The sequence below is a fragment of the Perissodus microlepis genome, chromosome 14 (assembly GCF_051167445.1).
Source record: "Perissodus microlepis isolate ML-2025 ecotype Zambia chromosome 14, ASM5116744v1, whole genome shotgun sequence".
In the NCBI taxonomy this organism is placed as follows: domain Eukaryota; kingdom Metazoa; phylum Chordata; class Actinopteri; order Cichliformes; family Cichlidae; genus Perissodus; species Perissodus microlepis.
This window is the reverse complement of record NC_140474.1, coordinates 36,986,691-37,012,654: the sequence shown is the minus strand read 5'-3', so window position 1 is coordinate 37,012,654 and position 25,964 is coordinate 36,986,691. Positions and strand designations below refer to the sequence as shown.

The 25,964-nt window shown below is 42.1% G+C and overlaps 1 protein-coding gene across 3 annotated transcripts in view; it reads left to right on the top strand.

Moving 5' to 3' along the window:
- The first annotated feature begins 1,355 nt into the window (after positions 1-1,355).
- The window catches only part of sgsm2 (small G protein signaling modulator 2), a 94,868-nt gene continuing 70,259 nt past the window's right edge, over positions 1,356-25,964 (top strand). Inside the window, exons 1-2 of one of the 3 annotated variants that reach the window (XM_084949913.1) lie at positions 1,356-2,005; positions 13,966-14,041. In XM_084949913.1, coding sequence (XP_084806039.1) covers positions 1,946-2,005; positions 13,966-14,041 — 136 coding nt within the window. In that variant the 5' untranslated portion in view covers positions 1,356-1,945. The remainder of the gene's footprint in view (positions 2,006-13,965; positions 14,042-25,964) is intronic. The other 2 variants (XM_084949912.1, XM_084949914.1) reach the window with 2 other exon arrangements.

Here is a 25,964-nt window from a genome sequence, read left to right as displayed (position 1 = left end):
AATTTCAGGATGATTCTTGATCTCAACGGGTTCAACAAACTAGCCCACTCCAAGGAAAGGCTCTGCATTGGTACATTCCCAGAATGTTCCCTTAAAATGTTTCAATCTCATCTGTATTCATCGACGTGCTGAACTGTGATTGTTCAGGAAATTGTTGAGAAATTTTACTTTTTTGGGGGGGTGATAAGCACTAAAACAATTTTTCTCCTACTTAGAGAAAAATCTCCAAGACAAATTCATCATTTTCATTCTAAAGCGTGTATCTCATGAAAGAGGATTGGGAGGGGGGGCTGGTTTGAGGAAAAAAAAAGTCACAATTCTGAAAAAAAAGAAAACGGAATCCAACCCCCCCATTTATTAGTTCCCAGTGGCCCTAATCCTCATCTGTACCGTGTGTTACTGTACGTAGAGGCTGTTCCAGGTCCCGGACTGAGCCACATTTATTCATTGTGGGTCAGATCAATGGAAGTTGTGGTTTCTGGGAGTTTTGAAATGATGGAACTGTGCACGCCGTGATGCGTGCAGTAGCTGCAGCGTGTCAGTATGTTGTGAAAAGAAGCAAACACGTTTTCTTTTCGCGGCCCACGGAGTTGCACTGCTCGGACAATGACAGCTGTTAAACCCACTGAAAGCTGTCGCTTTGCAGTCGGTGACACAGCGCAGCTCAGCTTTCTGTTAGGCAGAGGCTTCCATGTTTGCTGAAGCTGCGTTAGTGCTAGTAATGAATCCCCAATCTGGATACAATGAAGAGTCATCTTTCCGTTAGTACTGGTGTAACAATATTAATGATGACTTTGGGAAGAGATCAGATCCACATACATGGCTTCTCTTTCGTGCCAGTACTCATCATGCTAGCAGGAGCAGACAGGATCTGGATGTGACAAACGTTGACCCTGACATGAACGGCAGGCCCATCCTGCCACCTGTTGCATGCCACGGACAAAAGAGCGAGCCAAGGTCGTTACTGATGGCGGCTTATTTGTGAAGGCGCACACTCCCACGCGTGTAGTTCAGTCAGCTCTCAGAGCAGAAACCAGCTGAGCCAGAATAAGAGTCAACACGACGTGGAAAAGATTTAAAGGCACTTCTGAAGCAATCACCGAGTCCGTTGCAGAGATGCAGTCCGTGCTGTAAAAAGCACCAACTTATCTTCTCTGACATCCTCTAACGTCACTTACACGCAGCATACATTTGCTATATGTCAAGTTGACTTTACTGTCACATTCATGTGAAACGACAGAAGTCGTGCTGCAGGTGCACACTCAGTCCACACGGAGGCACAAACACAAAGTTTCATGACGGGGTCTCCACAAGAGATTACTGTGCGTCACGTTACCGTGACGTCATTCATTTTGCATCAGGCCAACCTGGCATCAGAGGCGACTGCACTGTCCACATGTGCTGTACTCAGATGCTGCCCCCTCCTGTGCCTATAAGCGTGTGGATAAAGACAGAAGGAATACTGCACCTAACGATCTCATTCCACGTTCACGGCGCCGTGAACGTGGAAGTCCCGGTGTCCCGGAGTCCCGGTGGAAAGCTGTGAGGAGGCGTTTGCTCCAGACAAACATAAAGTGGAGGGATTTACAAGCTGCAAACATCGACTGAGCCAGAGCAGCATTTTCACACGTTTTCACAGAATATGCTATAAATAACTCGAGGCTCTACAGGTTGGTGTGTTGGATGCTGAGTGGCTGCAGCCGGCAGGTTGGGGAGGGGCTGGATGCTGTGGGCTCCAGTGATTGTTTTCCTCCTTTCTTGCGCTTCCATTGATCAGTAACGCGAGGAAGGCGGATCCTCTGACGTCGCCGTCAAGCTGCTCGGCTGCGTCAGAGTCCTGCTGAACCAAGGAAGAAGGAACCAAGAAATAAAAGGAGAGCGCTTCGGAAAGGCCGAGCGGAGCGTGACGGGGACATACAGACGCGTCGTGAAGAACACCGCGGACATGGAGGGCTGCGCGGAGGAAGAATACAAGGAAAAATTACTATGGAACGTCAAACGAGAGGTAGGCGCTCACACGTGACGGCCTGCCGAGCTGCACATCAGTACTCTATTACTTTATTGGACTCAAAAATGCCCACAGAGAGGGGGGTGTTTGGGGTGGAAGGGGACCGTGTTCGTGCTGTGTGGGGCTCAGTTGTCAGCGTCACAAGTTCAAGTTGCCAAACAGTTAAATAAATGCACCATCAGTCCTCATCCAACTGCACTCTGTCAGTAATAAAATACCTGTTTTCTTTGCTTCGTGTTTATTACTGTTACATTACGAAGCTGGATATTTCAAATATGTTAGCATGTCTGTTTTTGTCCACAGTAATTCCACTTTCTAGTACACATGAAGGCATTTTAAAATGTGGCGTGACTGTATGTAAAAGCTCAATCTGGGGTAATTACATGTTTAAATGATATCAAGTATTTTGCCTAATGATCTGACAGCTAACGATCATCAAACATTTGGCAAAAGTGGGGAGGAGGAACCCCTTATTTTCCAAACTATTTGTATCGACATGATGATGTACGTAATTTGCATCCAATCATAAGCTAGCCCTCCAGGAGGATTGCATTAGAAACCTCATGTTTGAAGTGATAAGCCGCGGCATCTACCAGCAGCACTAACATCCACGGTGCACACTGTGCTACAGGCTTTTTCTCTTCCTGATGATGAATGTCTCACATCTCCCCAGTGAGGAATAAATCATTACCCCTTTAACCTTTCTACCCACTCTCATTGTAATCCTCATGCTGAAAGCTACAACTGGAGATATTTCCCTGCAGATGAAATGTCAGTAAAAACCAAAAGCAGCCTCTTAGGAGGCTGGATGTGGCGAGGTGTGGCTCACTGCTTGTACCTCAGTCTGAGCATGAAGCTCCTGCCATTATAATGGAGAAGAAAGGTCAGGCTAAAAATAACAGGCCAAAAATCTGATAGAGCGAAGAGGTGGGGGGATTACCTAATCAGTGTTCTCTGTGCTGTGAATTAAAGTATCCCGTTCATCAAACAGTACCTCATTAGTTCTCCGTCACTGCTTCGCTTTAGGCAGCGAATGACTTGATATAGTTTAGTTGTCATGTTTGCTCCAGTATTCAGATTCATTGACTGAAGATTGTGGTTTAGTGGATTAATATCACTGCTGCATCTAAAAGAAGACGAAAGCAGAAAATGGGAACACTTTTACTTTAAGGGAATAAAAGCTGCAGCTGAGTTGGACATTTGGAGCCATTGTGTGACTTGCAAACCTCACCACACTTTTCATCTTCCTTTTACAACTGACTAAAGATGCTAAATGCTGATGAATCAACAGAACTAGCAGTGAGACCTAAATATGATCATTATTCCTGTAGTTGTTTCTCTTTCATTCTGTGTTGACCACTTAACAGTGTGTTTACCTTTTCTCTTCATGTCCAGTCAGGATGCAGAATTCTGGGCTGATAAACCTGTATTTCAAACAAGTAACATTAAACATGAACATACGCAGTTTTATCATTATTCTAGATTTTTAAGGCCAATATTAATATTTAGTGATTTTTAAAAAATGTGTTATGTTGGTTCATTTTTTTCAGACCCACAATAATAAACAGATTTTCCTAACAGTTGTAATGTGTTGTATATATGAGTGCAGTTTAAAAATATCCTTTTTTATTGTTAGAAGTCATTGAATACTTCTTTACTCTCTGTCTTTGTGTTGCCAGCAAAGGGAAGTTGCAGAGTGCCCTCTGGTGGACAAACTGTAAAACATCAGTATTAATTACGTGGTTGAAGGGTGTTTCTCCTGCCTGTCATACGAACTGGGAAATGGTTAAAATAGTCTGTCCGGCTCCTGTGCAGTCTGAGGCGCAAGACTCATAAACACTTGTGTTCTCCTCCAGCTATTCCATAGTCACCTACAGGTTTGAGTCTTAAATAATTGAGTCATAGCATCGCCTCAGGCTCAAAATAGCTCCAGTTCTCAGGATGACTGCAGGTGGTGGGGTCTGCGTCTACTAAACACAGACCACGTGGGAAAAGGAAAAGACTGTTGCAGTCTTGGGTGACTGAGCCACTGAAAGGTGTGTGTTGATACGCCGAGCTGCATCTTCAAATACACCTCCGGTCACTGTCTTGTGCTGCAGTAGCATCAATTGTTAATGCATGCTGGCTGTTAACATTTAAACAACGCCTCGGTGTCTCGGTGCAGTGTCTTTGTATTTGAATTTTGAAATAATTTAAGTTGTATTAAAATCCTCTCTACATGTGATAAGGTGGTCCTGTTTCTGAGATCTGTTCAACATGTAATATTGAACCATCTGCTTCTTCTCATACAGCGTAGTGCTTCTCAAACACAGGGGTTATTGTCAGTTTCTTTTTTTCATACACACCAGTTCCTGTTTTCTGTCAATTAAATGCAGATCTTTTAACTTTAGACTAGGATTGATGTGCCCTCACGTGAAGGAGATGCTGTTGCTTAAGAAAGGATCAGTTATCTTTTTTTTGCCATATGCTCTTAACTGCTCTAACTCTTCATGTTCTGTATATATTTGGTATACACGATGATCCCAGAGTTCATCCATGGCACGCCCGTCACTGTCTCAGGATGTTTTAAAGCATGGCAAATTCAGCTGTGTTGAGAGAGCCTGGTTTGAACGGGGCTGACTGGCTCCTGCGTTAAAGCTCTCTGTCTCTTTAAGCGGCACTCTGTTCGCTCACTATTGCTTGGCAACTGAAAGCCTGTGCAGCTCCCTAAGAAGTTAAATTGCATCAGTTGGCGATTAATATCTCAGCAGTGAGGCGGCCCTGTCAGGTGGTCTCTTATACCGAGTCAAAATGTGCCTTTCTGTAGTCACCTGTTTCCTTAAGCATCCTTCTCCTTTTCTAAAATCTGTAGTAGTTTTCTGGTGGTTCCAGAAGCAGCTTAGTTGTCCTGTAGATCAATACTTTTCTCTGTTTCCACAACATAGAAGATTTTTGGAGGAAATTAATTTCCCCCTAAACACAGAGCTATTCTAGCAGTTTCTTAACTAGTCAGATAACAAATCAAAGTATATGAAAGAGGCTCTGTGTGCTTAAAATATAGTATCCTGGATTTTTCTGTTTTACTGCTGCAGTAAAAGATACTTCACTCAAACCTGAGCTGAATCGAGGATTTCATACTTGATTCAGCTCAGGTACAGTGCATGTGCATGTAGCTGTACTGAACTGTTACCCTCATGTAACTGTAGCCATGCATGCTGATATGAGTGATTAAATACTGTAGTGTTTACACGTGTCAGTGTAACAGCTCTCCACATGTTGGCCGTCGCGTTTGCTCTGTGATAGAAATAAAGGCTCTCTCTTTAGAAGAGTTGTAAAGTTGTATAGTTGTAAAAGCTCTTCATTAGTTCCCCAGCTGCTCACAGAAAATGGAAAATCATCTTCAAGATCAGGAAACTGTCACATGACCAACATCAATACTGTGACCGTAGTGTTGGAAGTTGGCTTTCATTTCCTTTATGTACTACACTGGATAGCTTTGGATGCTGCTGTGTAACAGCATTAAATAGTTTCTTCTCTGAAGAAATATTCTAGCATTACAAAATAGTAGAGGTGGGAATCACCATACATCCCACGATACGATATTATCACAATACTTAACGCACGATACGATATTATTGCAATTTTTTAAAATATTTTGCGATATTCAGATTCTGTACATAAAGGTAAACTTTATCAATATTCATTTAATCTAATATCAAAGTCTCACACTCAGTCTTTCTCTCATTTCAGTCAGTTTTATTGTTGACAAACTGAACGGTTTGTATTACAGTCTAGTCCAACTTAACTGAATGCAACCATCTGGTACAATTATAGCTATTCTGAACTATGCAATTTATGAAAACTATGCAGCCCCTTCAGCAACTGAAGAATTTGAAAGTAAATTAAAACAAAATATAATTTTACATTAAATAAAAAAGTTTTAAACTTAATTAAAATAAAACACGTCTTAAATTAAAATAAGTAAACTGTCATGTTTATTGCTGCCAAAAAAAAGTTAAACACATTTGGACAGTGAAGGAATGTCAGGATTCTTGCTCAGAAAAAGGATCAACATGCTCTGAAGTCAGAGCACAAAAACCTTTTTTGTAACAAAATATCGATTTCTGCTGTCCCTGTATCGATACATTATTAGCAAACAAAATATCACGATACTACACAGTATCGATTTTTTCCCCCACCCCTACAAAATAGAGTGTCGGGTAACGTTTCCCTCAGACTGACACTTTCTCCAGAACCAAATAATTTCTTCCTGTAACAATCTTGTTTTATGGCTGCTGCTATGAGAGCTTCAAAGCCAGAGCAGCTCGTAAAACTACACAGACATCTACTTGATATTTTATACTCTTAAGGGTAAACGCTAATTACATTTTCTTTACAGGAATATCAGAGGTATTGGTTTGATACAGGATATGTCTCTTTAAGGAGAGAGTTATCTCAGGGTCATAGTATCTGTGAAAAGCAGCATCAGGTCAACAACTGCATTATGAGTGAGGACAAATGAAGTCCACCAACTCATCCTTCAGCCTCCCTCTTCCACCACCAGTGTTACGAGGGCATTGCTCATGACCTCATTAATGACGGTGTCTCTGCTGTGGCCTAACAGCAGCTCTTCAGTGAAGGCGTGCAGTACAACAAACCAGAGCGCAATTTTCTTAGATAATAGTTAAAACCATATATGTGTGAGGATAATGTGGGTAGAGGGCCCACATCAGAGACCAGAGTTATTTACAGGGAGTGCAGAATTATTAGGCAAGTTGTATTTTTGAGGAATAATTTTATTATTGAACAACAACCATGTTCTCAATGAACCCAAAAAACTCATTAATATCAAAGTTGAATGTTTTTGGAAGTAGTTTTTAGTTTGTTTTTAGTTTTAGCTATTTTAGGGGGATATCTGTGTGTGCAGGTGACTATTACTGTGCATAATTATTAGGCAACTTAACAAAAAACAAATATATACCCATTTCAATTTTTTATTTTTACCAGTGAAACCAATATAACATCTCCACATTCACAAATATACATTTCTGACATTCAAAAACAAAACAAAAACAAATCAGCGACCAATATAGCCACCTTTCTTTGCAAGGACACTCAAAAGCCTGCCATCCATGGATTCTGTCAGTGTTTTGATCTGTTCACCATCAACATTGCGTGCAGCAGCAACCACAGCCTCCCAGACACTGTTCAGAGAGGTGTACTGTTTTCCCTCCTTGTAAATCTCACATTTGATGATGGACCACAGGTTCTCAATGGGGTTCAGATCAGGTGAACAAGGAGGCCATGTCATTAGTTTTTCTTCTTTTATACCCTTTCTTGCCAGCCACGCTGTGGAGTACTTGGACGCGTGTGATGGAGCATTGTCCTGCATGAAAATCATGTTTTTCTTGAAGGATGCAGACTTCTTCCTGTACCACTGCTTGAAGAAGGTGTCTTCCAGAAACTGGCAGTAGGACTGGGAGTTGAGCTTGACTCCATCCTCAACCCGAAAAGGCCCCACAAGCTCATCTTTGATGATACCAGCCCAAACCAGTACTCCACCTCCACCTTGCTGGCGTCTGAGTCGGACTGGAGCTCTCTGCCCTTTACCAATCCAGCCACGGGCCCATCCATCTGGCCCATCAAGACTCACTCTCATTTCATCAGTCCATAAAACCTTAGAAAAATCAGTCTTGAGATATTTCTTGGCCCAGTCTTGACGTTTCAGCTTGTGTGTCTTGTTCAGTGGTGGTCGTCTTTCAGCCTTTCTTACCTTGGCCATGTCTCTGAGTATTGCACACCTTGTGCTTTTGGGCACTCCAGTGATGTTGCAGCTCTGAAATATGGCCAAACTGGTGGCAAGTGGCATCTTGGCAGCTGCACGCTTGACTTTTCTCAGTTCATGGGCAGTTATTTTGCGCCTTGGTTTTTCCACACGCTTCTTGCGACCCTGTTGACTATTTTGAATGAAACGCTTGATTGTTCGATGATCACGCTTCAGAAGCTTTGCAATTTTGAGACTGCTGCATCCCTCTGCAAGATATCTCACTATTTTTGACTTTTCTGAGCCTGTCAAGTCCTTCTTTTGACCCATTTTGCCAAAGGAAAGGAAGTTGCCTAATAATTATGCACACCTGATATAGGGTGTTGATGTCATTAGACCACACCCCTTCTCATTACAGAGATGCACATCACCTAATATGCTTAATTGGTAGTAGGCTTTCGAGCCTATACAGCTTGGAGTAAGACAACATGCATGAAGAGGATGATGTGGACAAAATACTCATTTGCCTAATAATTCTGCACTCCCTGTAGCAGCAGATTCATAACAGTATTTGAAGAAACAACACGGGCATCAGAAAAAGCCGAAGGTTGTCGTAATTTTACCTAATTAATGATCCAAAGAAGTATTTAGTAGTTAGAGCAGGGGTGGGGATCTCACCCTGGGTCAGCACACATGAATCAAATGATTAGTTCGTTATCAGGCCTCTGGAGAACTTTTTAAATGAGCCGTGTTGGATCAAGGACACATCTAAAACCTGCAGGACACCGGGCCCTGAGGCCTGGAGCCCCCCCACCCCTGAGTTAGAGGCTTCTTCAACAACATGGACGCTCAGTTTTGAAACCAAAAGTCTTAAAAACAAACAAACACATAAACAGTCATTTATTACAGTTTTTATAAGCCATCAAATTGAACATCCACCCAGGATTAGATAAAGTCAGTGTGGCTGGTTTTCCAACTGTGAAACTAACCTAAAAAACACACGTGAGGCTCTGAGATTATTGCAAAAATCATAATCACACTTATTTTGGACAACATTGTAATTTCTGCATTATCTCAAAGCAAGGCGCTTCCTCTAAATTCCCACCTGATACGGAGACGAGACGAGCGGAGGGAGCTGACAAAAGAGCGAGCAGTTAACACCATCCTAATTTTTGCAGTGCGCTGTTTTAAAAGTCACACATGGTGCACCTTTATCAAACACACAAGTGACCTAATAGAGACAGGCTGTCATTGCCTCCTCCACCTGTTGGGGCAGCAAAGATCCCACCTGGGTCGGAGGTATTTTTCACAGTAGGACAAACTTGTAATTGATAAAAACTAACAATGGCGACTGAGCTGCTCGGGCTTCAGCATCCATTCAAACTAATTATTTGTGTTAAAGTCGTGAGTAATCACACACAGCGCTGCCCGTGTTCCACTCTTAGACACGGGTCTAATCAGCAGGAAGTGGAAACACCTGTGCCGCCGTTAATGAGCCAGACTCGTATCTAAAAGCGCGCACCCGTGCCGCTGTTGTTTACCTTTCAGAGAAGAGCGCCGTGCTTCACGCTAATTACAAAGTGATGAGCTGAAAATGTGACAAATTAATGTGAAATTCTCGGCTGTCACCTTACGGTCATGTAAAAATAGTGAAGCACATTTAAAGGTGGCACAAAAATGCTTTAATATTGTTATTCATCACAAACCAAAGAGGCTGGTGCTCCGATAAACTGACTCACCTCAGGAAGTGAACAAGCCCTGATTACTCTTCCCTTAATCATAAACTCAGTACTACCCTGGGTGGACGATAAACAGCCTGAATTAGCAAACTGTCTGCTGCACAGTCCCGTCACTTACTGTATTTTCCACTGTGTAGAGCACATTTTCATCAGGAGCATGGTTCTTGGTGGTGAGCACAAACAAACTGTTGGTGTTCGGTTGTTTGTCTAGTCACGAACATGAGATAAAGGGAAAATTAAACGTCTCCTTATGTAACAGAGGGGGGCTAATGAGCTCCTTTCTCCATTCCTCCCAGAAAGCATTAGCTTCAGGATTCGTAGAAGTGTGTCAGAATCACCCAGCTCTGCTCAGCCATTAACAACACGAAAACCCCAAACACAGTGAATTTGTCTTCAACGTTGTCCCTGGAAGTGCATGCTTATTAATGCAGGAACGTCATCTTTAAGCTAAAGCCAATAAATGCAGGTATCTCTGAGGTCATGTGAACTTTGTGCCAACAAAACGAGCTTCTAACGTACTCCAGTCATGTGAGTTTGACCTGCAGTGTATATACGCCTCCTCGTTAACAGGTGGGCCGATCTGAGCAATTATTAACATCTGTGTGTTTTTAAGAAACATTTATTACGAATTTGGATTTTTAACCATGTTTATTGCAAATGTGATGTTACTTTATCTGCTGGAATTAAAACTACTAGAGCTCACTGTAAGTCTGTGTAATCACTGACAACTAGAACTAATTAAACTTGTTAGTTTCATAGTCCCACCAGGTGAAGGTATCGATCCCGCTCTGTGGAGCTGTTGGTGTGGGTGGAGCTGCTCTCTGCGTGAATATATGGATCTACTTGCACATCTATAAAACTGGATGAGAAGGAGAAAGTTCCCCTAACCTGACTCATGGGGTCTGCTCCCGTCTCTGTGTACATGTTCTGTTAATTCAAGCTTCTGAGTCATGGATCTTTTAGCATACTGACTGGAAATGTACCTGCCAAATACAAGAGCAGGTAATAGTGAAGCCTTTATAACTGAGCGGTATTTGGTGGTAGACTGAAAATAGCATTTTGTTTTCGTTAAAGGTATCGCTGTAATCGCAGAAATATAATATTTAGAATATGTGTTAACAGATGACTCAGTGTTTGCCACTCTGACCTTCAAATGCCACGACATTTCCTTGTTTTTCCTTGTGGCATCTATGACTGACTGTTACGCTGAGACAGGAATGGTAAAGAGCCAGTTTGACTGGATCTGTGGGCTACTGGCATGTGTCCATCTGGTAACATAACAGGCTCCGTCATTAGGAAGTTTTATTTTTATGAAAAATTGCTTCTTTCCTTTCCTTTAAGGGAATGACCCCAGAGCCCAGCAGTACTACTATAATACTATAAGACTACTAGTAGTAACTGCTGTAGAAACTGCTGTTTGCTTCACCTTCCAGCAGTTAATAAAAATGTATTTTTACCACACTGAAGTTTTATTTAACAAGTACAAATTTAAGAATTTTTCACAGGCTCAACACCTCTTAGTGACTATTTGTATTTGCAGGTTTTCAGTGCAGCCTCGTATAAGCTCTTTGTGACCAGTTTAACCTGTCGACTGTTCAGCAAATTTCAGTGTTATTTATACAGCACCAAATCACAATCACACAACAACAGTCGCCTCAAGGTGCTTTATATTGTACAGTAGATCCTAGAATATTACATACAGAGAAAAACCCAACAATCATATGACCCCCTATGATCAAGCACTTTGGCGACAGTGGGAAGGAAAAACTCTCTTTTAACAGGAAGAAACCTCCAGCAGAACCAGGCTCAGGGAGGGGCGGGGCCATCGGCTGTGATTGGGTGGGGAGAGAGAAGGAAGACAGGATAAAGACATGCTGTGGAAGAGAGACAGAGGTTAATAACAGATATGATTCAGTGCAGAGAGGTCTGTTAACACATAGTGAGTGAAGAAGAAACACCCAGTGCATCATGGGAATCCCCCAGCAGCCTACAACTAAGGGAGGATTCAGGGTCACCTGGTCCAGCCCTAACTATACGCTTTAACAAAAAGGAAAGTTTGGAGCTGTTTTAAACTGAAGGTTCTTCCTCCTATTCTTCTTTTCAGGAACAACAAGTCTATAGCAGCTGTTTGTCTTTTTGGCTCTCCAAATCGAGCGATTTAGCCCCTCCCTTACTAAAATTTTAACAACCTCCCACTCCTCCACAATACAGGGAAAAGGTTTGAGCGAAAGAACGATATTGTAGTAAGAGCTTCATTATAACACAACCACACAAGCAATTAAATCCATTCTGTTTATCAATTAGACCCAAACCAGGCGGAGGTGCCAGACACGTCCTGGATTAATTACTGACTGCAATTAATTTTTTGGAGAGAGCAAACTTGGACAAGCGAACGGCAGATTGAGTCAGTGTTGCTGAACTCGCTCAGGCTCTCCTCCCCAGAGACACAACAGATAGCAGCAGAAAGACTCATTTGAATGTTTCCAGGATGCCAAGATATTAATTGGAAGTCAGCAGTGCGGATGTTTGGGTGAGATTGTCAGAGCTGTTATTCCTACGTGTCACAATTTGAAGGGGAGACTGCGTCACTCTTATTTATATATATATTTTCAAAAAAAATTCCCCTCTCGCCCCTGTGGGTGGTCTGTCCTTCAAACTCGGGTCCTCTACCAGAGGCCTGGGAGCTTGACGGTCCTGCTCAGTATTTCAGCTGTTCCTGGGACTCTTCTGGACAAAGATCTCCGATGTTGTTCTCTCTCTAGATAGATAGATAGATATCTGGTAATGGGGTAATTGACGTTCCATAGAAAAACATTGGTTTCCATACCGATAACCAATCAGTAAACAGTTGACAGCAATGAACAGCTGCTGAGCCGTCTTTACATTCTTTGGTGATATGAAGCCAGTGATCTTTATTTTGACATAGTAAAAGAAAAGTAGAACTACACCGTGTGCCTCCCAGCACGTGTCACAGTGTTGGTGCTGCATTAATGTATGAGAGTATCAGTCCAGTCTCTGACTGGTCTATTACCTGTTCAAGGTTTTTGCCCTTTCAGCATATTTAAGTGTGTTTGGTTCTTTCTTTGTGATCATTTACAGAACTACAATATAGTGAATCAGCTTTTTAGCACCAGTGTTATTTATTCTAATATACTACCTAAATATCTGAAGCTAAATATTCTAATTTCATATTTAAAACAGGTGGGAAAGAAATAAAGTGCAAAACTCTTCACCGTGATGCTTTTACAGGGGGATCAAATCTCACGGTCTGTTCGTGTGAACGTGTTGTGTGGGAGTCATGTGTGACACCCACCAGCTTCTGCAGTTCAAAGAACCTGTGTTATATAAATTTGTGTCTATATGTGCCTTAAAGTTACCTACCTTTGCATCGTTTCAGAAAATCATGGTTAAAGTTTATCACTTTAATAATTGTTGGTCTCGTTTTAGGTTCTATGTGGCTAATGCAATTCATCATCATCATCATCATCATCATCATCATCATCATCATCATACACTCATCATCATACCCTCTGTGGACTAAAGCAGCGGTCCCCAACCCCCGGGCCTCGGACCGGTACCGGTCCGTGAGTCGTTTGGTGCTGGGCCGCGAGAGTTGAGGCTCAGGTGTGAAATGTATGGTTTTCAGGGTTTTTATCGGTTTTCAGCGTTATTTTGTTATCGTTTCGATCGTTAACTCGGTTTTCCTGGGTCTTTTCACGTGTGTTATGAATAAATCTTCTTTTTTTCGGTACCGGTACTAGTTTTATTTTGTTGTATTTATCCGCGACACCTTAAAGGCCGGTCCGTGAAAATATTGTCGGGCATGAACCGGTCCGTGGCACAAAAAAGGTTGGAGACCGCTGGACTAAAGTATTGGGCCACAGCTCAATGAAATCTGGTATTTCGGTCCCATTGCCACAAGTGTGTAAACTCAAGCACTATTTGTCCATATAGTGTACACAAAGGTACAGTTTTAGTTACAAATTAGATTTATTTCTCAGTTAGTTTAGAAAACAAACAGCCACCTGTCCACACACCTGTTCACCCCCACAGTCGGCACAGTTGCTCTTTAGTCTCAGTCCAACAACTGAAGCTCAGTGATCTGGTTGGATAAGTGAAGCCTGTTTAAAGCACACACCATCAATCTGACCAATCATCATCAGCTGGGTGCACCGGGCAATCGTTGTTTTTTAAAAAATAAAATCTTTTCTTATTATTTGTACAAAGTGCTTTCCACATGTCATCATAAAAGAGTGGTGATGAGAAAGAAAGCACTGCAAACCATTACTGTGCCATCATCTGGAGTGTGTGTGTGTTCAGTTCCTGTGACAGTAGCTTTTATGTAAAACTGATGCAGATTAGCTTGACTGTGAGACTGGATGCGGCTACCATCTCTATTCAGCGAGGCAATGATGCAGCTAAGGTTAAAGACAATGACTCTTAGCACAGAGTCACTCCGGCTCTTCTGTGTGCAGGTGAAGCAGATTATGGAGGAAGCAGTGACTAAGAAGTTTGTCCACGAAGACAGCAGCCACATCATCGCTCTCTGCAGTGAGTACTCTTCCTTTTCTCTCGTTTTCCTCCACATGTACAGTTGAGTGTCTTCACAGGATGTTACATCGACTTATAGTGATTATCTGGATTTGATCAAAACTGTAATTGCTGGGGTGATGACACATTTTCACGTCAATATAATTTTCATTCCCTCCTGTAAAATGTTCTCACTAAACATAATTTAGCATCACCCTTCCCATCAGTGCCTCTCTCCCTCTCTCTCTCTCACACGCACACACACACGCACACACACACGCACACACACACGCGCACACACACACACACACACACACACACTCAAACTTGTTGAACTCCTTACCAGGTGACTTAATGCTGCTTCTCCATCAAGGACTTCCTTTGACGTCACTGTGACTGTGCTGCTGTCTCAGTGGAACGTTAGTAATCACAATGGAGATAATGGAAACCTAATTTCATAGAGAGGCTGTACAAAACCCAAGCTTTCTAAGCCTGTCTGTGTGCAAGTGTGTGTGTGGCCGGACACAGGGGGGTTGCCCCTCCTGACCGGCTTGTTGAGCTTGCAGTACTGTATGAGTCACAGCTTCCATGCTGGTTACAAAGCTGCCTCCGCCTATAGCTGCAGATCAGCCAAGTCACCGATCTCACAGCCAAAGCTTCTCTTTCTTGGGATAAAGATATATAACTGCACCATAACTCGAATAAAATACATGCGTTTTAAAATTTTATCTGAATATGACAAATGCTGCCAAAGAGGTTTTGGCCTCTGACTATTTAATTAAATGTCCAAATATAACAGAAAACGTAGAGACTTCTGATAAGTCTGGGTCGTTGCTATTCTCTGACCCAAAACATCCGTCACTCCTGATGAAGAACTACCTCCAGAAGACCAAAGTGAGTCTTACTGACTGGCCTGCACAAAACCCCGACCTGTGAACTGAAGACCAAGGTCTGTGCCAGAAGAGGAGCTTGTGAGACAAGGATCAGAAATCATTTGCTGTGGTTCAGAGCATTTGTGAAATATGTAATTTTTAAAACAGGGCAGCACGGTGGCACGGTGGTTAGCACCGTTGCCTCACAGCAAGAAGGTCCTGAGTTCAATTCCACCATCAGGCCGGGGTCTTTCTGTGTGGAGTTTGCATGTTCTCCCTGTGTTTGTAGTTTAGAGGGGGGGTTGCGGTGCTACTCCTTCACATCAGGAGAGTCATTTAGGGATGTTCAGGCGAGGTGTTTCTGGTCTGTCCTATCGGAAATCCTTGTTTCCACGGTTCTCTGTCTCCCTGAATATGAACAGCAGATAAAATCTAAACCCAAGAGCAGGAGTCGGTATATGGACGTCACTCTTTCTTTTAAACATATCAGAAATCGTGTGTCCACTGGGTGTGACAGAGCTTTTCCCCCCTAAACGGCTCCCTGAACGTATTTCCATCTCTTCATGTCTTCTCAGCCTCAGTAACTGTAACCTGCACACTGTCTCATCTCCTGTCACATTTCTCTCCCCCTCTGCTCTCACCTCCTGTCCATTTGTCCTGTCCCCCTCCTCACGCGTCTATATATGTAAGAAAAATGATATTTCATGTATATGCTACTTTAACCTTTATTATTATAAATGCTTTACAGAGACTGAAATGAAAAGAAAAGGCTTTTTTTAAATTAAAAGTTGAATTTTATCAAATGAAACTAAGTAGTCGGCGTCTCGATGGATGGCCACGGTTTAGCCTGGCAGGACCTTAGATGATGCCTGAGGACTGAAAGCTGCCTGCTGGTAAAATTCCCCAGTTGTCTGGATTGCACGTCAGCTGCTTGTCCGCTTTGTTGACCGAACCAAAGAACCACCTCTTTGACTTAAGATTTAGTAATAAGATCATCCTTTCCACACCCACACAAGCAGTGACACCAGTGATAACACGAGTGGCACTGCTGTCAGGTGCATAGTGGGGGAACGCTGTAGTATAAGAGAAGTGACTCAGACTGCACATGCTGGTTGTTCAGCCTTAAGTAACCTTGGCACTATCGATTTCTTCTCCTTTATTCTTATTAGTTTGCATTAAGCCCCACGTCCACAGGATTATCACTGACTGACGAGGACCAGAAGTCTTCATGATAAAACTGTCAATCCGTCCTTTTGGATTCATAGGAGGATTGTTCAATCCAGTTAATCCAGTCTGGTTATTCTGTAGAGTTTCAGTTAGAATTCCTCAGTATTATGGATGATGCAGTGTTGTTCCTCCTCAGCCACGGGCAGCTGATTTTCAGGAGATCATGATTGGATCCCTGACTCCTTTAGCCCACATGTTAAAGTGTAAAGTCTTCTCATGTATCAGAACTGATTCAACCTTTAGTGCGACAATAAAGTCGTTTTTGACATTGAGACAGTTTTCAGTCACATGCGGGGAAAGCTTTAAAGTAGAGAGTGTGGCTGTGTTAAAGAAGGGAAGCAGCCTGAAGTATGAGAATGTGTCATTAAAATGTTCTGTTTACAACCTGCGATCAGAGTTTTGCAGCCCACACGTTAAAAATCCAAAATTGTACCTGATTAAAATCTAGCTGATCTCTACCAGCAGTGCTGCACTCTTCAGTGCTCCATGAAACCTGCTCTAATCACTTGTCATTTGAAAATTTCCAATGTCCTTTCATACGTCAGCGACACATCCACCTTACTTTCATGTTGGCAAAGAGAAGGAAGTTTAAGAACATCTGATGAGTGGAACGGCTGCTGAGTGAAACATTGCCATTGCAGCGTTCTCAATAATCCTTGACATGAACGCCGAGTCTGGCCGAGTGCTCAGATTTGCACGTCCAGAGGTGCGAAAGGACCCGACCTTAAAGGCGAGGGAGGAATTACAGCTATTGTCATGTTTAAAATGAAGGAAGGTCAATTTTTGAAACGTTGTGTGTTGTGTTGATAGATTTTTAAACTTTCTAGTTTTTTCCAGCCACTAAATGATCCTCATTTCCTGTGCCAAAGTAAACCAGGCAGTAACTACATGATGTTGCTGCACATGTACGTGCTTCTTCCTTTTCAAGGTCGAGCTGCTTCAGCACAGAGCGTACTGCTGGAAAGGACGAACTGCTGAAACCAGATCATTTCCCTGAGATGTGCTGACATTTAAAGATTATAGCAGCCTGTTCTCTAATGTTGGTGCACACACACTGGATCATGCAAATTTCTCATCCACCGTCTTCACTTTATCCAACATTTGTCTTCAGAACAGCCAGAACCATGTTTGACCTCATCCAAGCTGTGGGAGTGCATGTCCTTCTAATTGCTGATGTGAGAAGAGGGCGCTGTGGAAATTAAACTGTCAGCCTTAGTTTTAATTATAACTCTTCAAGACAGCACCCAGAGGCGAGGTCTCTCACCTGTCACTGCTGGGCTGGAATGACGTTGTTGAAACAGGCGCTAAAGTCTCGGCAGCGCTGCGCTGCTCTGCTAACTCAACAAAGCTAAGTGAACTTGACTAATCGAGCAGATGAGATTAAAAGTAAAGGAACTTTTATACAGTAACATAGATGGTTTTATTTAAAACATTGTGGCCTGTTACATAATAACTGGTATGTAGTTTTAGAAAAATAAGTGAATCGATAGATCTGAAGTAGGACAGTAGGAAAAAACGTTTTTTAGCTTCCTTTTTAAAAACCTTACCTGTATTCTGCGCTGCATTTCTCAATGACTGGTATATTTGTGATTTTGACATCCCATGAGTAACAATTTATATCAAGCTGTTATTCTTTAAAAGCCTGTTTTATGCTAACTGCACTGCAGTGGTTTCTATGAATGTAGCGGAAAGTTTTACTTTTGTTCGAGTCTATTTTTCCCATTTATTCCCGTCACTGTAAATGAATGGTGGCAATAAAAGGGAAGCACAGCAGTAACTATGCTACTCTAATTAATTTCTTAGAGCCAAATGCATGATGTGATCAGTCAGTGTCTCTAAAATCTGCTCAAGTGATTTTAGACAGAGCCTGAAGCATCTCATAACGTTATCTGGAGCTGCTGATGGTTGAAACGGTTGCCTATTAGATATATGGGCTTGCACAGTGCAAGTGTGTGGTTTCCCTTTTATTTAATAAAAGAGTAATTATTTTTGTTAGACCTTAGCAGCGGCACACAGCAGTCCGGATTGTTTTCAAGCCAGCCTTGGAAGAGACAGAACAGTGGTGGAAATGTAATGTGATGTAATCATATTTACATATTTGGGGGTTTAGCACTCATTAAAATAAATGGAACTGGCTTTAATTTGACACCAGTGGCCACATAGTTAGTTAGAGCTCAAAAACTGATTCTAAGTGATATCTTTAGGCTCTTTGTTAGTGTCAGGCTGTTTCTTTAGTTGAATCTACCAATAAAAACCAAAGATGTGTCAGGCCTAAACAAAAAACAAACTCTCTGCAGAAGATGAACAGTATGTGAAAGTGATATCCTTCAGAAATAGGACCTGACCTCATAGGAAGGGTGTCCATCAGCAAGTCATTCTAAAGGATGAGAAACTGGGAAAAGGCTGAGGTATTCCAAATTATATAAGAACTGAAATTCAGTGGGTTTGTTCTTTATCCTGTCTTCCTTCTCTCATCCCAACCAATCACAGCAGATGGCCCCGCCCCTCCCTGAGCCTGGTTCTGCTGGAGGTTTCTTCCTGTTAAAAGGGAGTTTTTCCTTCCCACTGTTGCCAAAGTGCTTGCTCATAGGGGGTCATATGATTGTTGAGTCTACTTTACAATATAAAGCGCCTTGAGATGACTGACAGAACTCTTCCTGAAGATTTTTGAAAGAAATTGCAAGAAAGCTCAGCTAGGCAGTTCAGATCATGTTGAAGAATAAAGGTGGTCTTACCAAATATTAATGTTCAATCTTGTTGGGATCGTACAAACTCTGCTTTTGCTTTTACATCTGTTCCTGGACATGTTTCAATAAATTAATGATTCAATTAATGAAAAACTAAAGAAATGAGAGCTGGCTAAAGATTTTCACAGTAGTGTCCTCACGATTTTGCTGCTTATATCTCACACAAAAATGATTTGAAAATTTTCTTAGACCCACAGACTGCACTGAAAACCTGTTTTCTATGCGCCGCTACTGTAGTGTACGCGTCAGCTTCCTCTCTGATGTTTGCATGAAGTTTTGTGACACAAGTGGCTGTTACTGATTGTACAAATCTGCTGTGTGCCCACGTGACCCCATCAAGGAAATTACTATTTGACCCTGTTGCACCTTTAATGTGCGCTCGGCCCACAGATGCGCAAATGTGTTCATGTGTGTATGAGAGAGAAAGGGAGAGAGAGAGCGTGCTTATAATATGCCAGCTCATGGAGTGTGTTGTAAGATGCACATGCACATGGACTGCAAAAAAATACAGGCTGACTTGGAGCTACATGTAAGTATGTCAGTCCCAAGTATTAGCAGCAACCAGGGAGCAACTTTCATTCGGCGTGTCAGTGTTACCTTTGAGATCTGCACATGCACACCTGTACCTGACTGTTACAGAGACTGCATTTGAGGACATTTCACTTTCTTCATGCAGCTAAAATATTCCAGTGTATAAGCAGTTGGTAATATAATCTGGTGCAGATGCTCCCTCTTCACTGTAATGTCGTAAACTGCTGCAAATGTTACATGTTACATAGAGTCTGTAGAGTCGAGCAGCCTGGTCAGTCCCTGTCATGTTCATCTCATCACTCCTGGGCTGAAAGCCCGCAGGCTAAATAAGTGACGTCAGCGTAATGCAGGCTGATTGTCAACCTCTACAGCTCAGGGGTTCTCAGGAAAGGTGAAAGGTAAAAGGTCAGGTGGTAATGATAAGTAATGATTTCTGCAAATGAATGAGTCACGAGGCTCTGTTAACATCTACTGATGAAGGCCACTGTTTTTATTATTAAAAGCCAACAGGAAGCACTTTGTTATTTTGGTGGAGCGGGACTATTAACCAAACAAAGAATACGTATTTCATAATTATTAAATTTTTATGGAAACTGCCAAGAAGGTGTTTGATGTATCCTTTGGACAGAGGAAAGAAGACAAGCAGACTCTGTGGTGGAATGAAGAAGTACAGGAAAGTGAAGGGAAGGAAGAGGTTAGCATTGAAAAGTGTGATAGCCGGGGAGCTAAAGTAGAGAAGAGCTACTGGGAGGCTGCATGTACAGCAAAGAGAGAGGTGGCAAAGACGTACAGTGAACTGAATATGAGGCAGAAGAAAGGAGAGTTGTAGTAACTACAGAGGGATAAAGATGATGTGCCATGAAGATATGGGAAAGAGTAGTTCAAGCGAGGTTAAGAGGAAAGGTGACGATCAGCAAGCAGCACCATGGTGTCGTTCTGAGAAGGAGCACTACAGATGTGATGTTTACTGTGAGATTGTTGATGGAGAAGTATAGAGAAGGTCGGACGCAGCAAGACGATGCTGAGGGAAGATACAGGGTGAAAGTACATCGGGCATCTGTTCTGGTTGAGTTATGCACCAGATAAAAGAGAAATGAAAGTAGACGCGAGACAGAATACATGCAATTGAACGAGAGGGGGGGCAGATGAGCCGGTGAAGATGCAAATAGGTGAGGCAGTGAAGGTGGACGAGTTTAAAAACCTGGGGTGAGCCGCTGAAGGCAGAGGACGGTGCACGAGAGAGGTGACGAGTATAGGCGGGATGACTGTGGGACCTGATGTATGGAGTCGGTGGCAATGACAAAAAGACAGGAAGACCAGGATGGACAAGAGTGGAAATGAGTGCATCAGAGGGGTTTGGAGATAACGTTAGACCGAGGAGGGATATCGAGTATGAAGCTGCCACGCCGGAGAAAAAGAGAAAGACCATAGAGAAGATTCATAGATGATACCATCCCTAAAGCAGCAGCTGACATCTTGTGTGACTGACCTTTCCGATACAAATGAAAACAGAAATACTTGAAGAGTTGATGCACAAGTCACAAAGTACCCATTGTGTTTAAGTGGCCTGTCGGGACTCTTGTTGGGTCCTCCTCCATCCCCTCCACAAGACCCAGAGCTCATTAGAGAGAAGGAAACTTGATGCAAAGACATTTCTTTTTAGTGCACTTCCTCTTCCTTTCCTTGCATTGATATTAATGAGCCATTCAGCTTGGCTGACCAAAGAATTTCAGTGGGAGCTGGTGGCACCCCTGGTATCTACTGCAGTTATACATAGACATAGTTATACAACAGTCAACTCCAACCACACAGTGAGACTAGCCAACAAACATCCTGTGCGTTTCTATGTGTAGGAGTCCTGAACGTCTCCACAACCTTCAGACCGATAATATAACTCTCCCTCATTAGCCTCCTGGATGGGGGAGTCGAGTTGTGCAAAGTGTGATTTCTGTTTTGTGAAAAGCATTACTTGTTATGGTGTCATACGTATTAGCCCGTGTGTGTGTGTGTGTGTGTGTGTGTGTGTGTGTGTGTGTGTGTGTGCATGCATTCAACACACAAAATCTCAAAAGAAAATCGTGCCCAGGACTGGGCACTGCGCATGTGTTTATAAAAAGAGATGCTAAGAAATTGTCTTGACATTATACCAGAACATTTTGTTTTTAATATTAAAATGTAACTGCTTTCACACTGTCTTTAAAATATAAATACACATGCTAATAAATCAAACCTTCTCGTAACCTCTGTGTACACATACTGAATTTGGCTGTGGGGGGGGGGGGGCACAACACTCGACGGATTATTGAAAGCAGCTGCACCGGACCTTAAAACACTGGCAACCTATTGCCTCAATTTTGCCAGTTGATGAACTGAAAAGTAAAACATTTTCAAATATTTGATATTTTGGTTTAGGTTTTATATTTTCTTATTTATGTTTCCAATTCAGTTTTATTTATATGTCGCCAAATCATAACAACTTAAAAGCAAGGTAAAGACCCCACAATGTAATAGTTATGGCTGTAATTCCAGTACATACTATATCTTCCATAATTAAATACTGGTGTGATAGTTTCATCTTTCTCACACACTGAGACCTTTTTGTAGGGCTGCTCGATTATGGCAAAAATGATAATCACGATTATTTTCACTGAAATTGAGATCTCGATTATTTGACGATATTTATTTAACAATAACAATGTGTTGAATAATGGCTTTAAAGATTGTCATAAAATAATATAAAATAGTGTACAAATACTGATAACAGTGCAAATGTTTGCAATATAAAAAATAAATGAAAAATGTAAACATCTATGTTTAGTGAACTTTGCAGTGTTGCTCTGTGGAGCAGCTGCGACACTGTAGCAAAGTTTACACACTGTGTCTACTTGATCCACGTCTGTCTCCGCCAACCCATAATGTTTCCACACCACTGAAGTTTTTTTACCTCTCTTTTCAACCAACAGCAATCACTCTCCTCTCCAAATAACTTCTGCTTAGCTTTCCGAGCTTCCCTCGGGTCCTCTTAATTGTTGTGACGCGTGTTCGAAATGCAGAGAGGTGCGCTCGATTTGCCCCACGGAGCAGCGCGAGAGTAAAGCACGAGGGAGGGGCTAATAATCGGCTCAGTCATTTTTAATGATCGTCGAAAGCCCAGATCGTAATCGAGATTAAAATTCGATTAATTGAGCAGCCCTACCTTTTTGTGTTTGCTGATATTTATTGAGCTGTTTGAAACGTATTCTAATTATCTGCCACTTAAAACATGTTACTCCTCTTCTGTTCACTCAGCAGTAGCTATCAGTCTTTAGTGCTAGATATGAGTACTGGGACTGGATTTATTTATGTATGCACTATGACTGCACTGCAAGGATCCAGTATCTCCGTGCCCTCACTGGGATACCATCTGGATGCAGCACATGACAGACTGACTCTTTCGACACTGTTATGCATTAGAACCTGTCTGTCAGATTTAAGGTGCTAGAACACCATTCAGGATTGCACCGTTCCACTAATCCACTGATTAAAACCAAAGAGCAACAGAAGAATACATAACTGAAATCAGCAGTGGGAATAGAGACTCGTCATACGAGATTATTTGGGGCCCACAGAGCAAAGCATGTACCTTTGTTACAGAGCAGTTATCACCAGAGAAAAGTCATGTACGACTCGGTACTGAGAGACTTCTAATGATGAGGTCTGAGTGCTCCCTGAGTGCTATCTCCCCCTTACCCTAACCAGTGCCATGTTTTTGAAAAAAAAAAAAAAAATCCTGTCCACACATGCAGTTTTGAAAAAATATCTTCGTCCACATGTAAATGCAAAAGTCAAACGCTGTCAACATGCTAAAGCAACAGGTGGCGATGTAATCCTAACCACGTAGAAATGTTGGCCAATCAGATTTGGGTTGTGAGAGTGTCTGTGTTGAAGCCACGTCTGAAGTTCACTCTGACCTCTGTCTTTCTAAATGGAGGGACAGTAACAGTGTGTAAAAACTGCAGATGGTCAGATTGACAGCAACAGTATTTTGTCTCTGTCCACCATTGGAGAAATTCATCTGCAATAACGTGGTTCACAGCGTGACGTCAAGACAGGCGCACACCTTTGACGTCGCATGACTAAATCTCTGTTTTCTGTACACACGTAAACACAAAGACGGAGTTTTCGAAAATATGCACCCTGGCAGGAGTTTTTAAAAATCTCTTCTTTCAGTGATTCGAAACGCCGTTTACGTGTGGACAAAAGGCCCAAACGCATAGAAGAAGCTGCGTTTTCAGAAATGCCCGTGTACGTGTGGACGCAGCCGTACACTGTTTTTTTCTTGATTGCCAAGACTTGAGAAAAACAATTGTCCAAATCCAAAAAGAACATAGTCTGATAACCTGGGTTTATGGTTATTACTGATGATGCCTTAGGCCTGACAGGGTTAATGATGGAGATGATGTTTCCCAGTGATTACAGTTGTCTTTGTTTGCCATACTCCTCATAGATGATGTTATCTTCCATTAAAAGCTGACCTGTACAGATTGTCAGTGGGTCTGTGTTGAGCACAGTTGCAGGCCTGTTTTGAATATCAGTCTTTCATCGTATAGACCTGATTCTGACAGCCTTACAGACAGATCTTTGTTCTGGCCTCTCAGATTCTATGACTTTTTCAATGCTGCTTTGAATAGCCTTAAAATGTGTACAGATGTGCTTCTACATGTATCCTCTGCACCAATTAAATAACCAACGTTTAACATATGTGCAAAAACCTGACAAAACTTCACAAACTTATGATCATAAAGACATGTCAAGAAATGTCCCATGTTGTTTTTTACCAGCATTGAAAGTCTAAGAACAGCTTGGTAGTCTGACCGACTACAGTCAAATCTGAAGACCAGTTCAGCCTGTTCAGCTATACTCATGACCAGGTAGCTGAATTGTTTACCAATTTGTACAAATTTTTTACATTTGTTTGGTTTTAATGGAGAGCAACAGAATGAAAATCCATAAAAACCAAATAACTTGATGTGTATGTCATTGAGGAAATAAGTATTTGATTCCAAAGCAAAGCCTGGCCTAGTATTGGGTGGAGAAACCCTTGTTGGCAAGAACAGTGGTAAGGTCTTTCTTGTAGTTGGTCACCAGGAGGGATTTTGGCCCATTGCTCTTTACAGAAACTCTCTAAAGTCTTTAGGTTGCTGCTTGGATGTTCATTGGCAAACGTAAGACAAGTCTGCAAATCTGTGTTGATCTTGCAGACACTGTAAGATTTTAATCTATTACAGCGCAGTGTTACTAATGGCATTTTTGGTGACTGTGCTCACAGCTGACAGATCAGTAACAAGCTCCTCCTTCCGTTCATTTTGGGATGATCCAGCACCTTTCTCGTGACCATCCTCACGTCGTGAGGCGAGATATTAAGCTCCAGATGAAGGGCAACTGATGGTCGTTTTGTATTTCTTCCATTTCTAAATAATCACACCAACAGTTATCACCCTTTCACCAAGCTTCTTGCAGCCCATTTCACTCTTGTGCAGATCTACAATCTTGTCCCCGATGTCCTCTGACAGCCCTTTGATTTTGCAGTGGTGGAGTCACTGAGGCTGAGGACCCATGTGCTTTATGCACTGAGATCAAGAGTATTTGTGACTGATTAACTGATTATAATCACCAATCTGTGGGAACCTGAATCCTGGCTATGTTATAGGGGATCAAGTACTTATTAGATAATATTAGAAATCAATGATTACTTTTATACAAACTATTTTTTCTGTAAATGCAGATAAAGTTATCCACATTAGTTAAAGTACGTAACTACAAACTACAGCAGCCATCATGGCCTTTGGGTGGAGCTGTGCACTTTGTTATGGCTGAAGTACAGGGAGGTGAAAAACGAGGGGGTGACGGGGGTGTTAGAAAGAGTACACGATTTGATGAACTGGAAATGTTTCAAGGAGTGGTGCAAAAGAACTGGGGGATGTTGAGGAAGAGGGCAGAAACGACTAATGGGCTCATTAGGAAAGTCGCGGTCATGTAATGACCTGTCACCCAGTGGACATCTGGGGTTCCACGCACTGTAGAGGGATGAACAGACAGAAATAGAAAGAGCAATTAGGAAAGAGACAGTTGAAGCATTAGGAAAGAAGAAAGAGGAGGGAGACACATTTAACCAGTTTTCAGATGGATTTTAATTGGACATGGACTGTGATCAAAATCTCTCTCTGCGTGACATCTCTCCAGTCCTCCAGTTTCCCCCACAGTCCAAGGACGTGTTTTAAAGAATGTTTTTGCATATTTGCGGTGAGAATTGGAGAATTGTGGATTTGCATGTCTGACACTTATTGGAAAGTAGATACTTCTGTTTCAGAAAATGTGCTTGCATAAAATGTTCTTTTTAACATCAAATAAAATTATTTTAAAAAACTACCAAACACTTGATCTAAGCAGATTCTTGGGTGGATTACTTAATATGTCTTGATGCACGCTCAATCATCCAGGTAAGTAAATCCCAAAATTCTCTTCATCTGGACGTTTTCAGTGCCCATTGTTCATTCGGTGTGTTAGTTTCAGTCACTGTGGAAATGT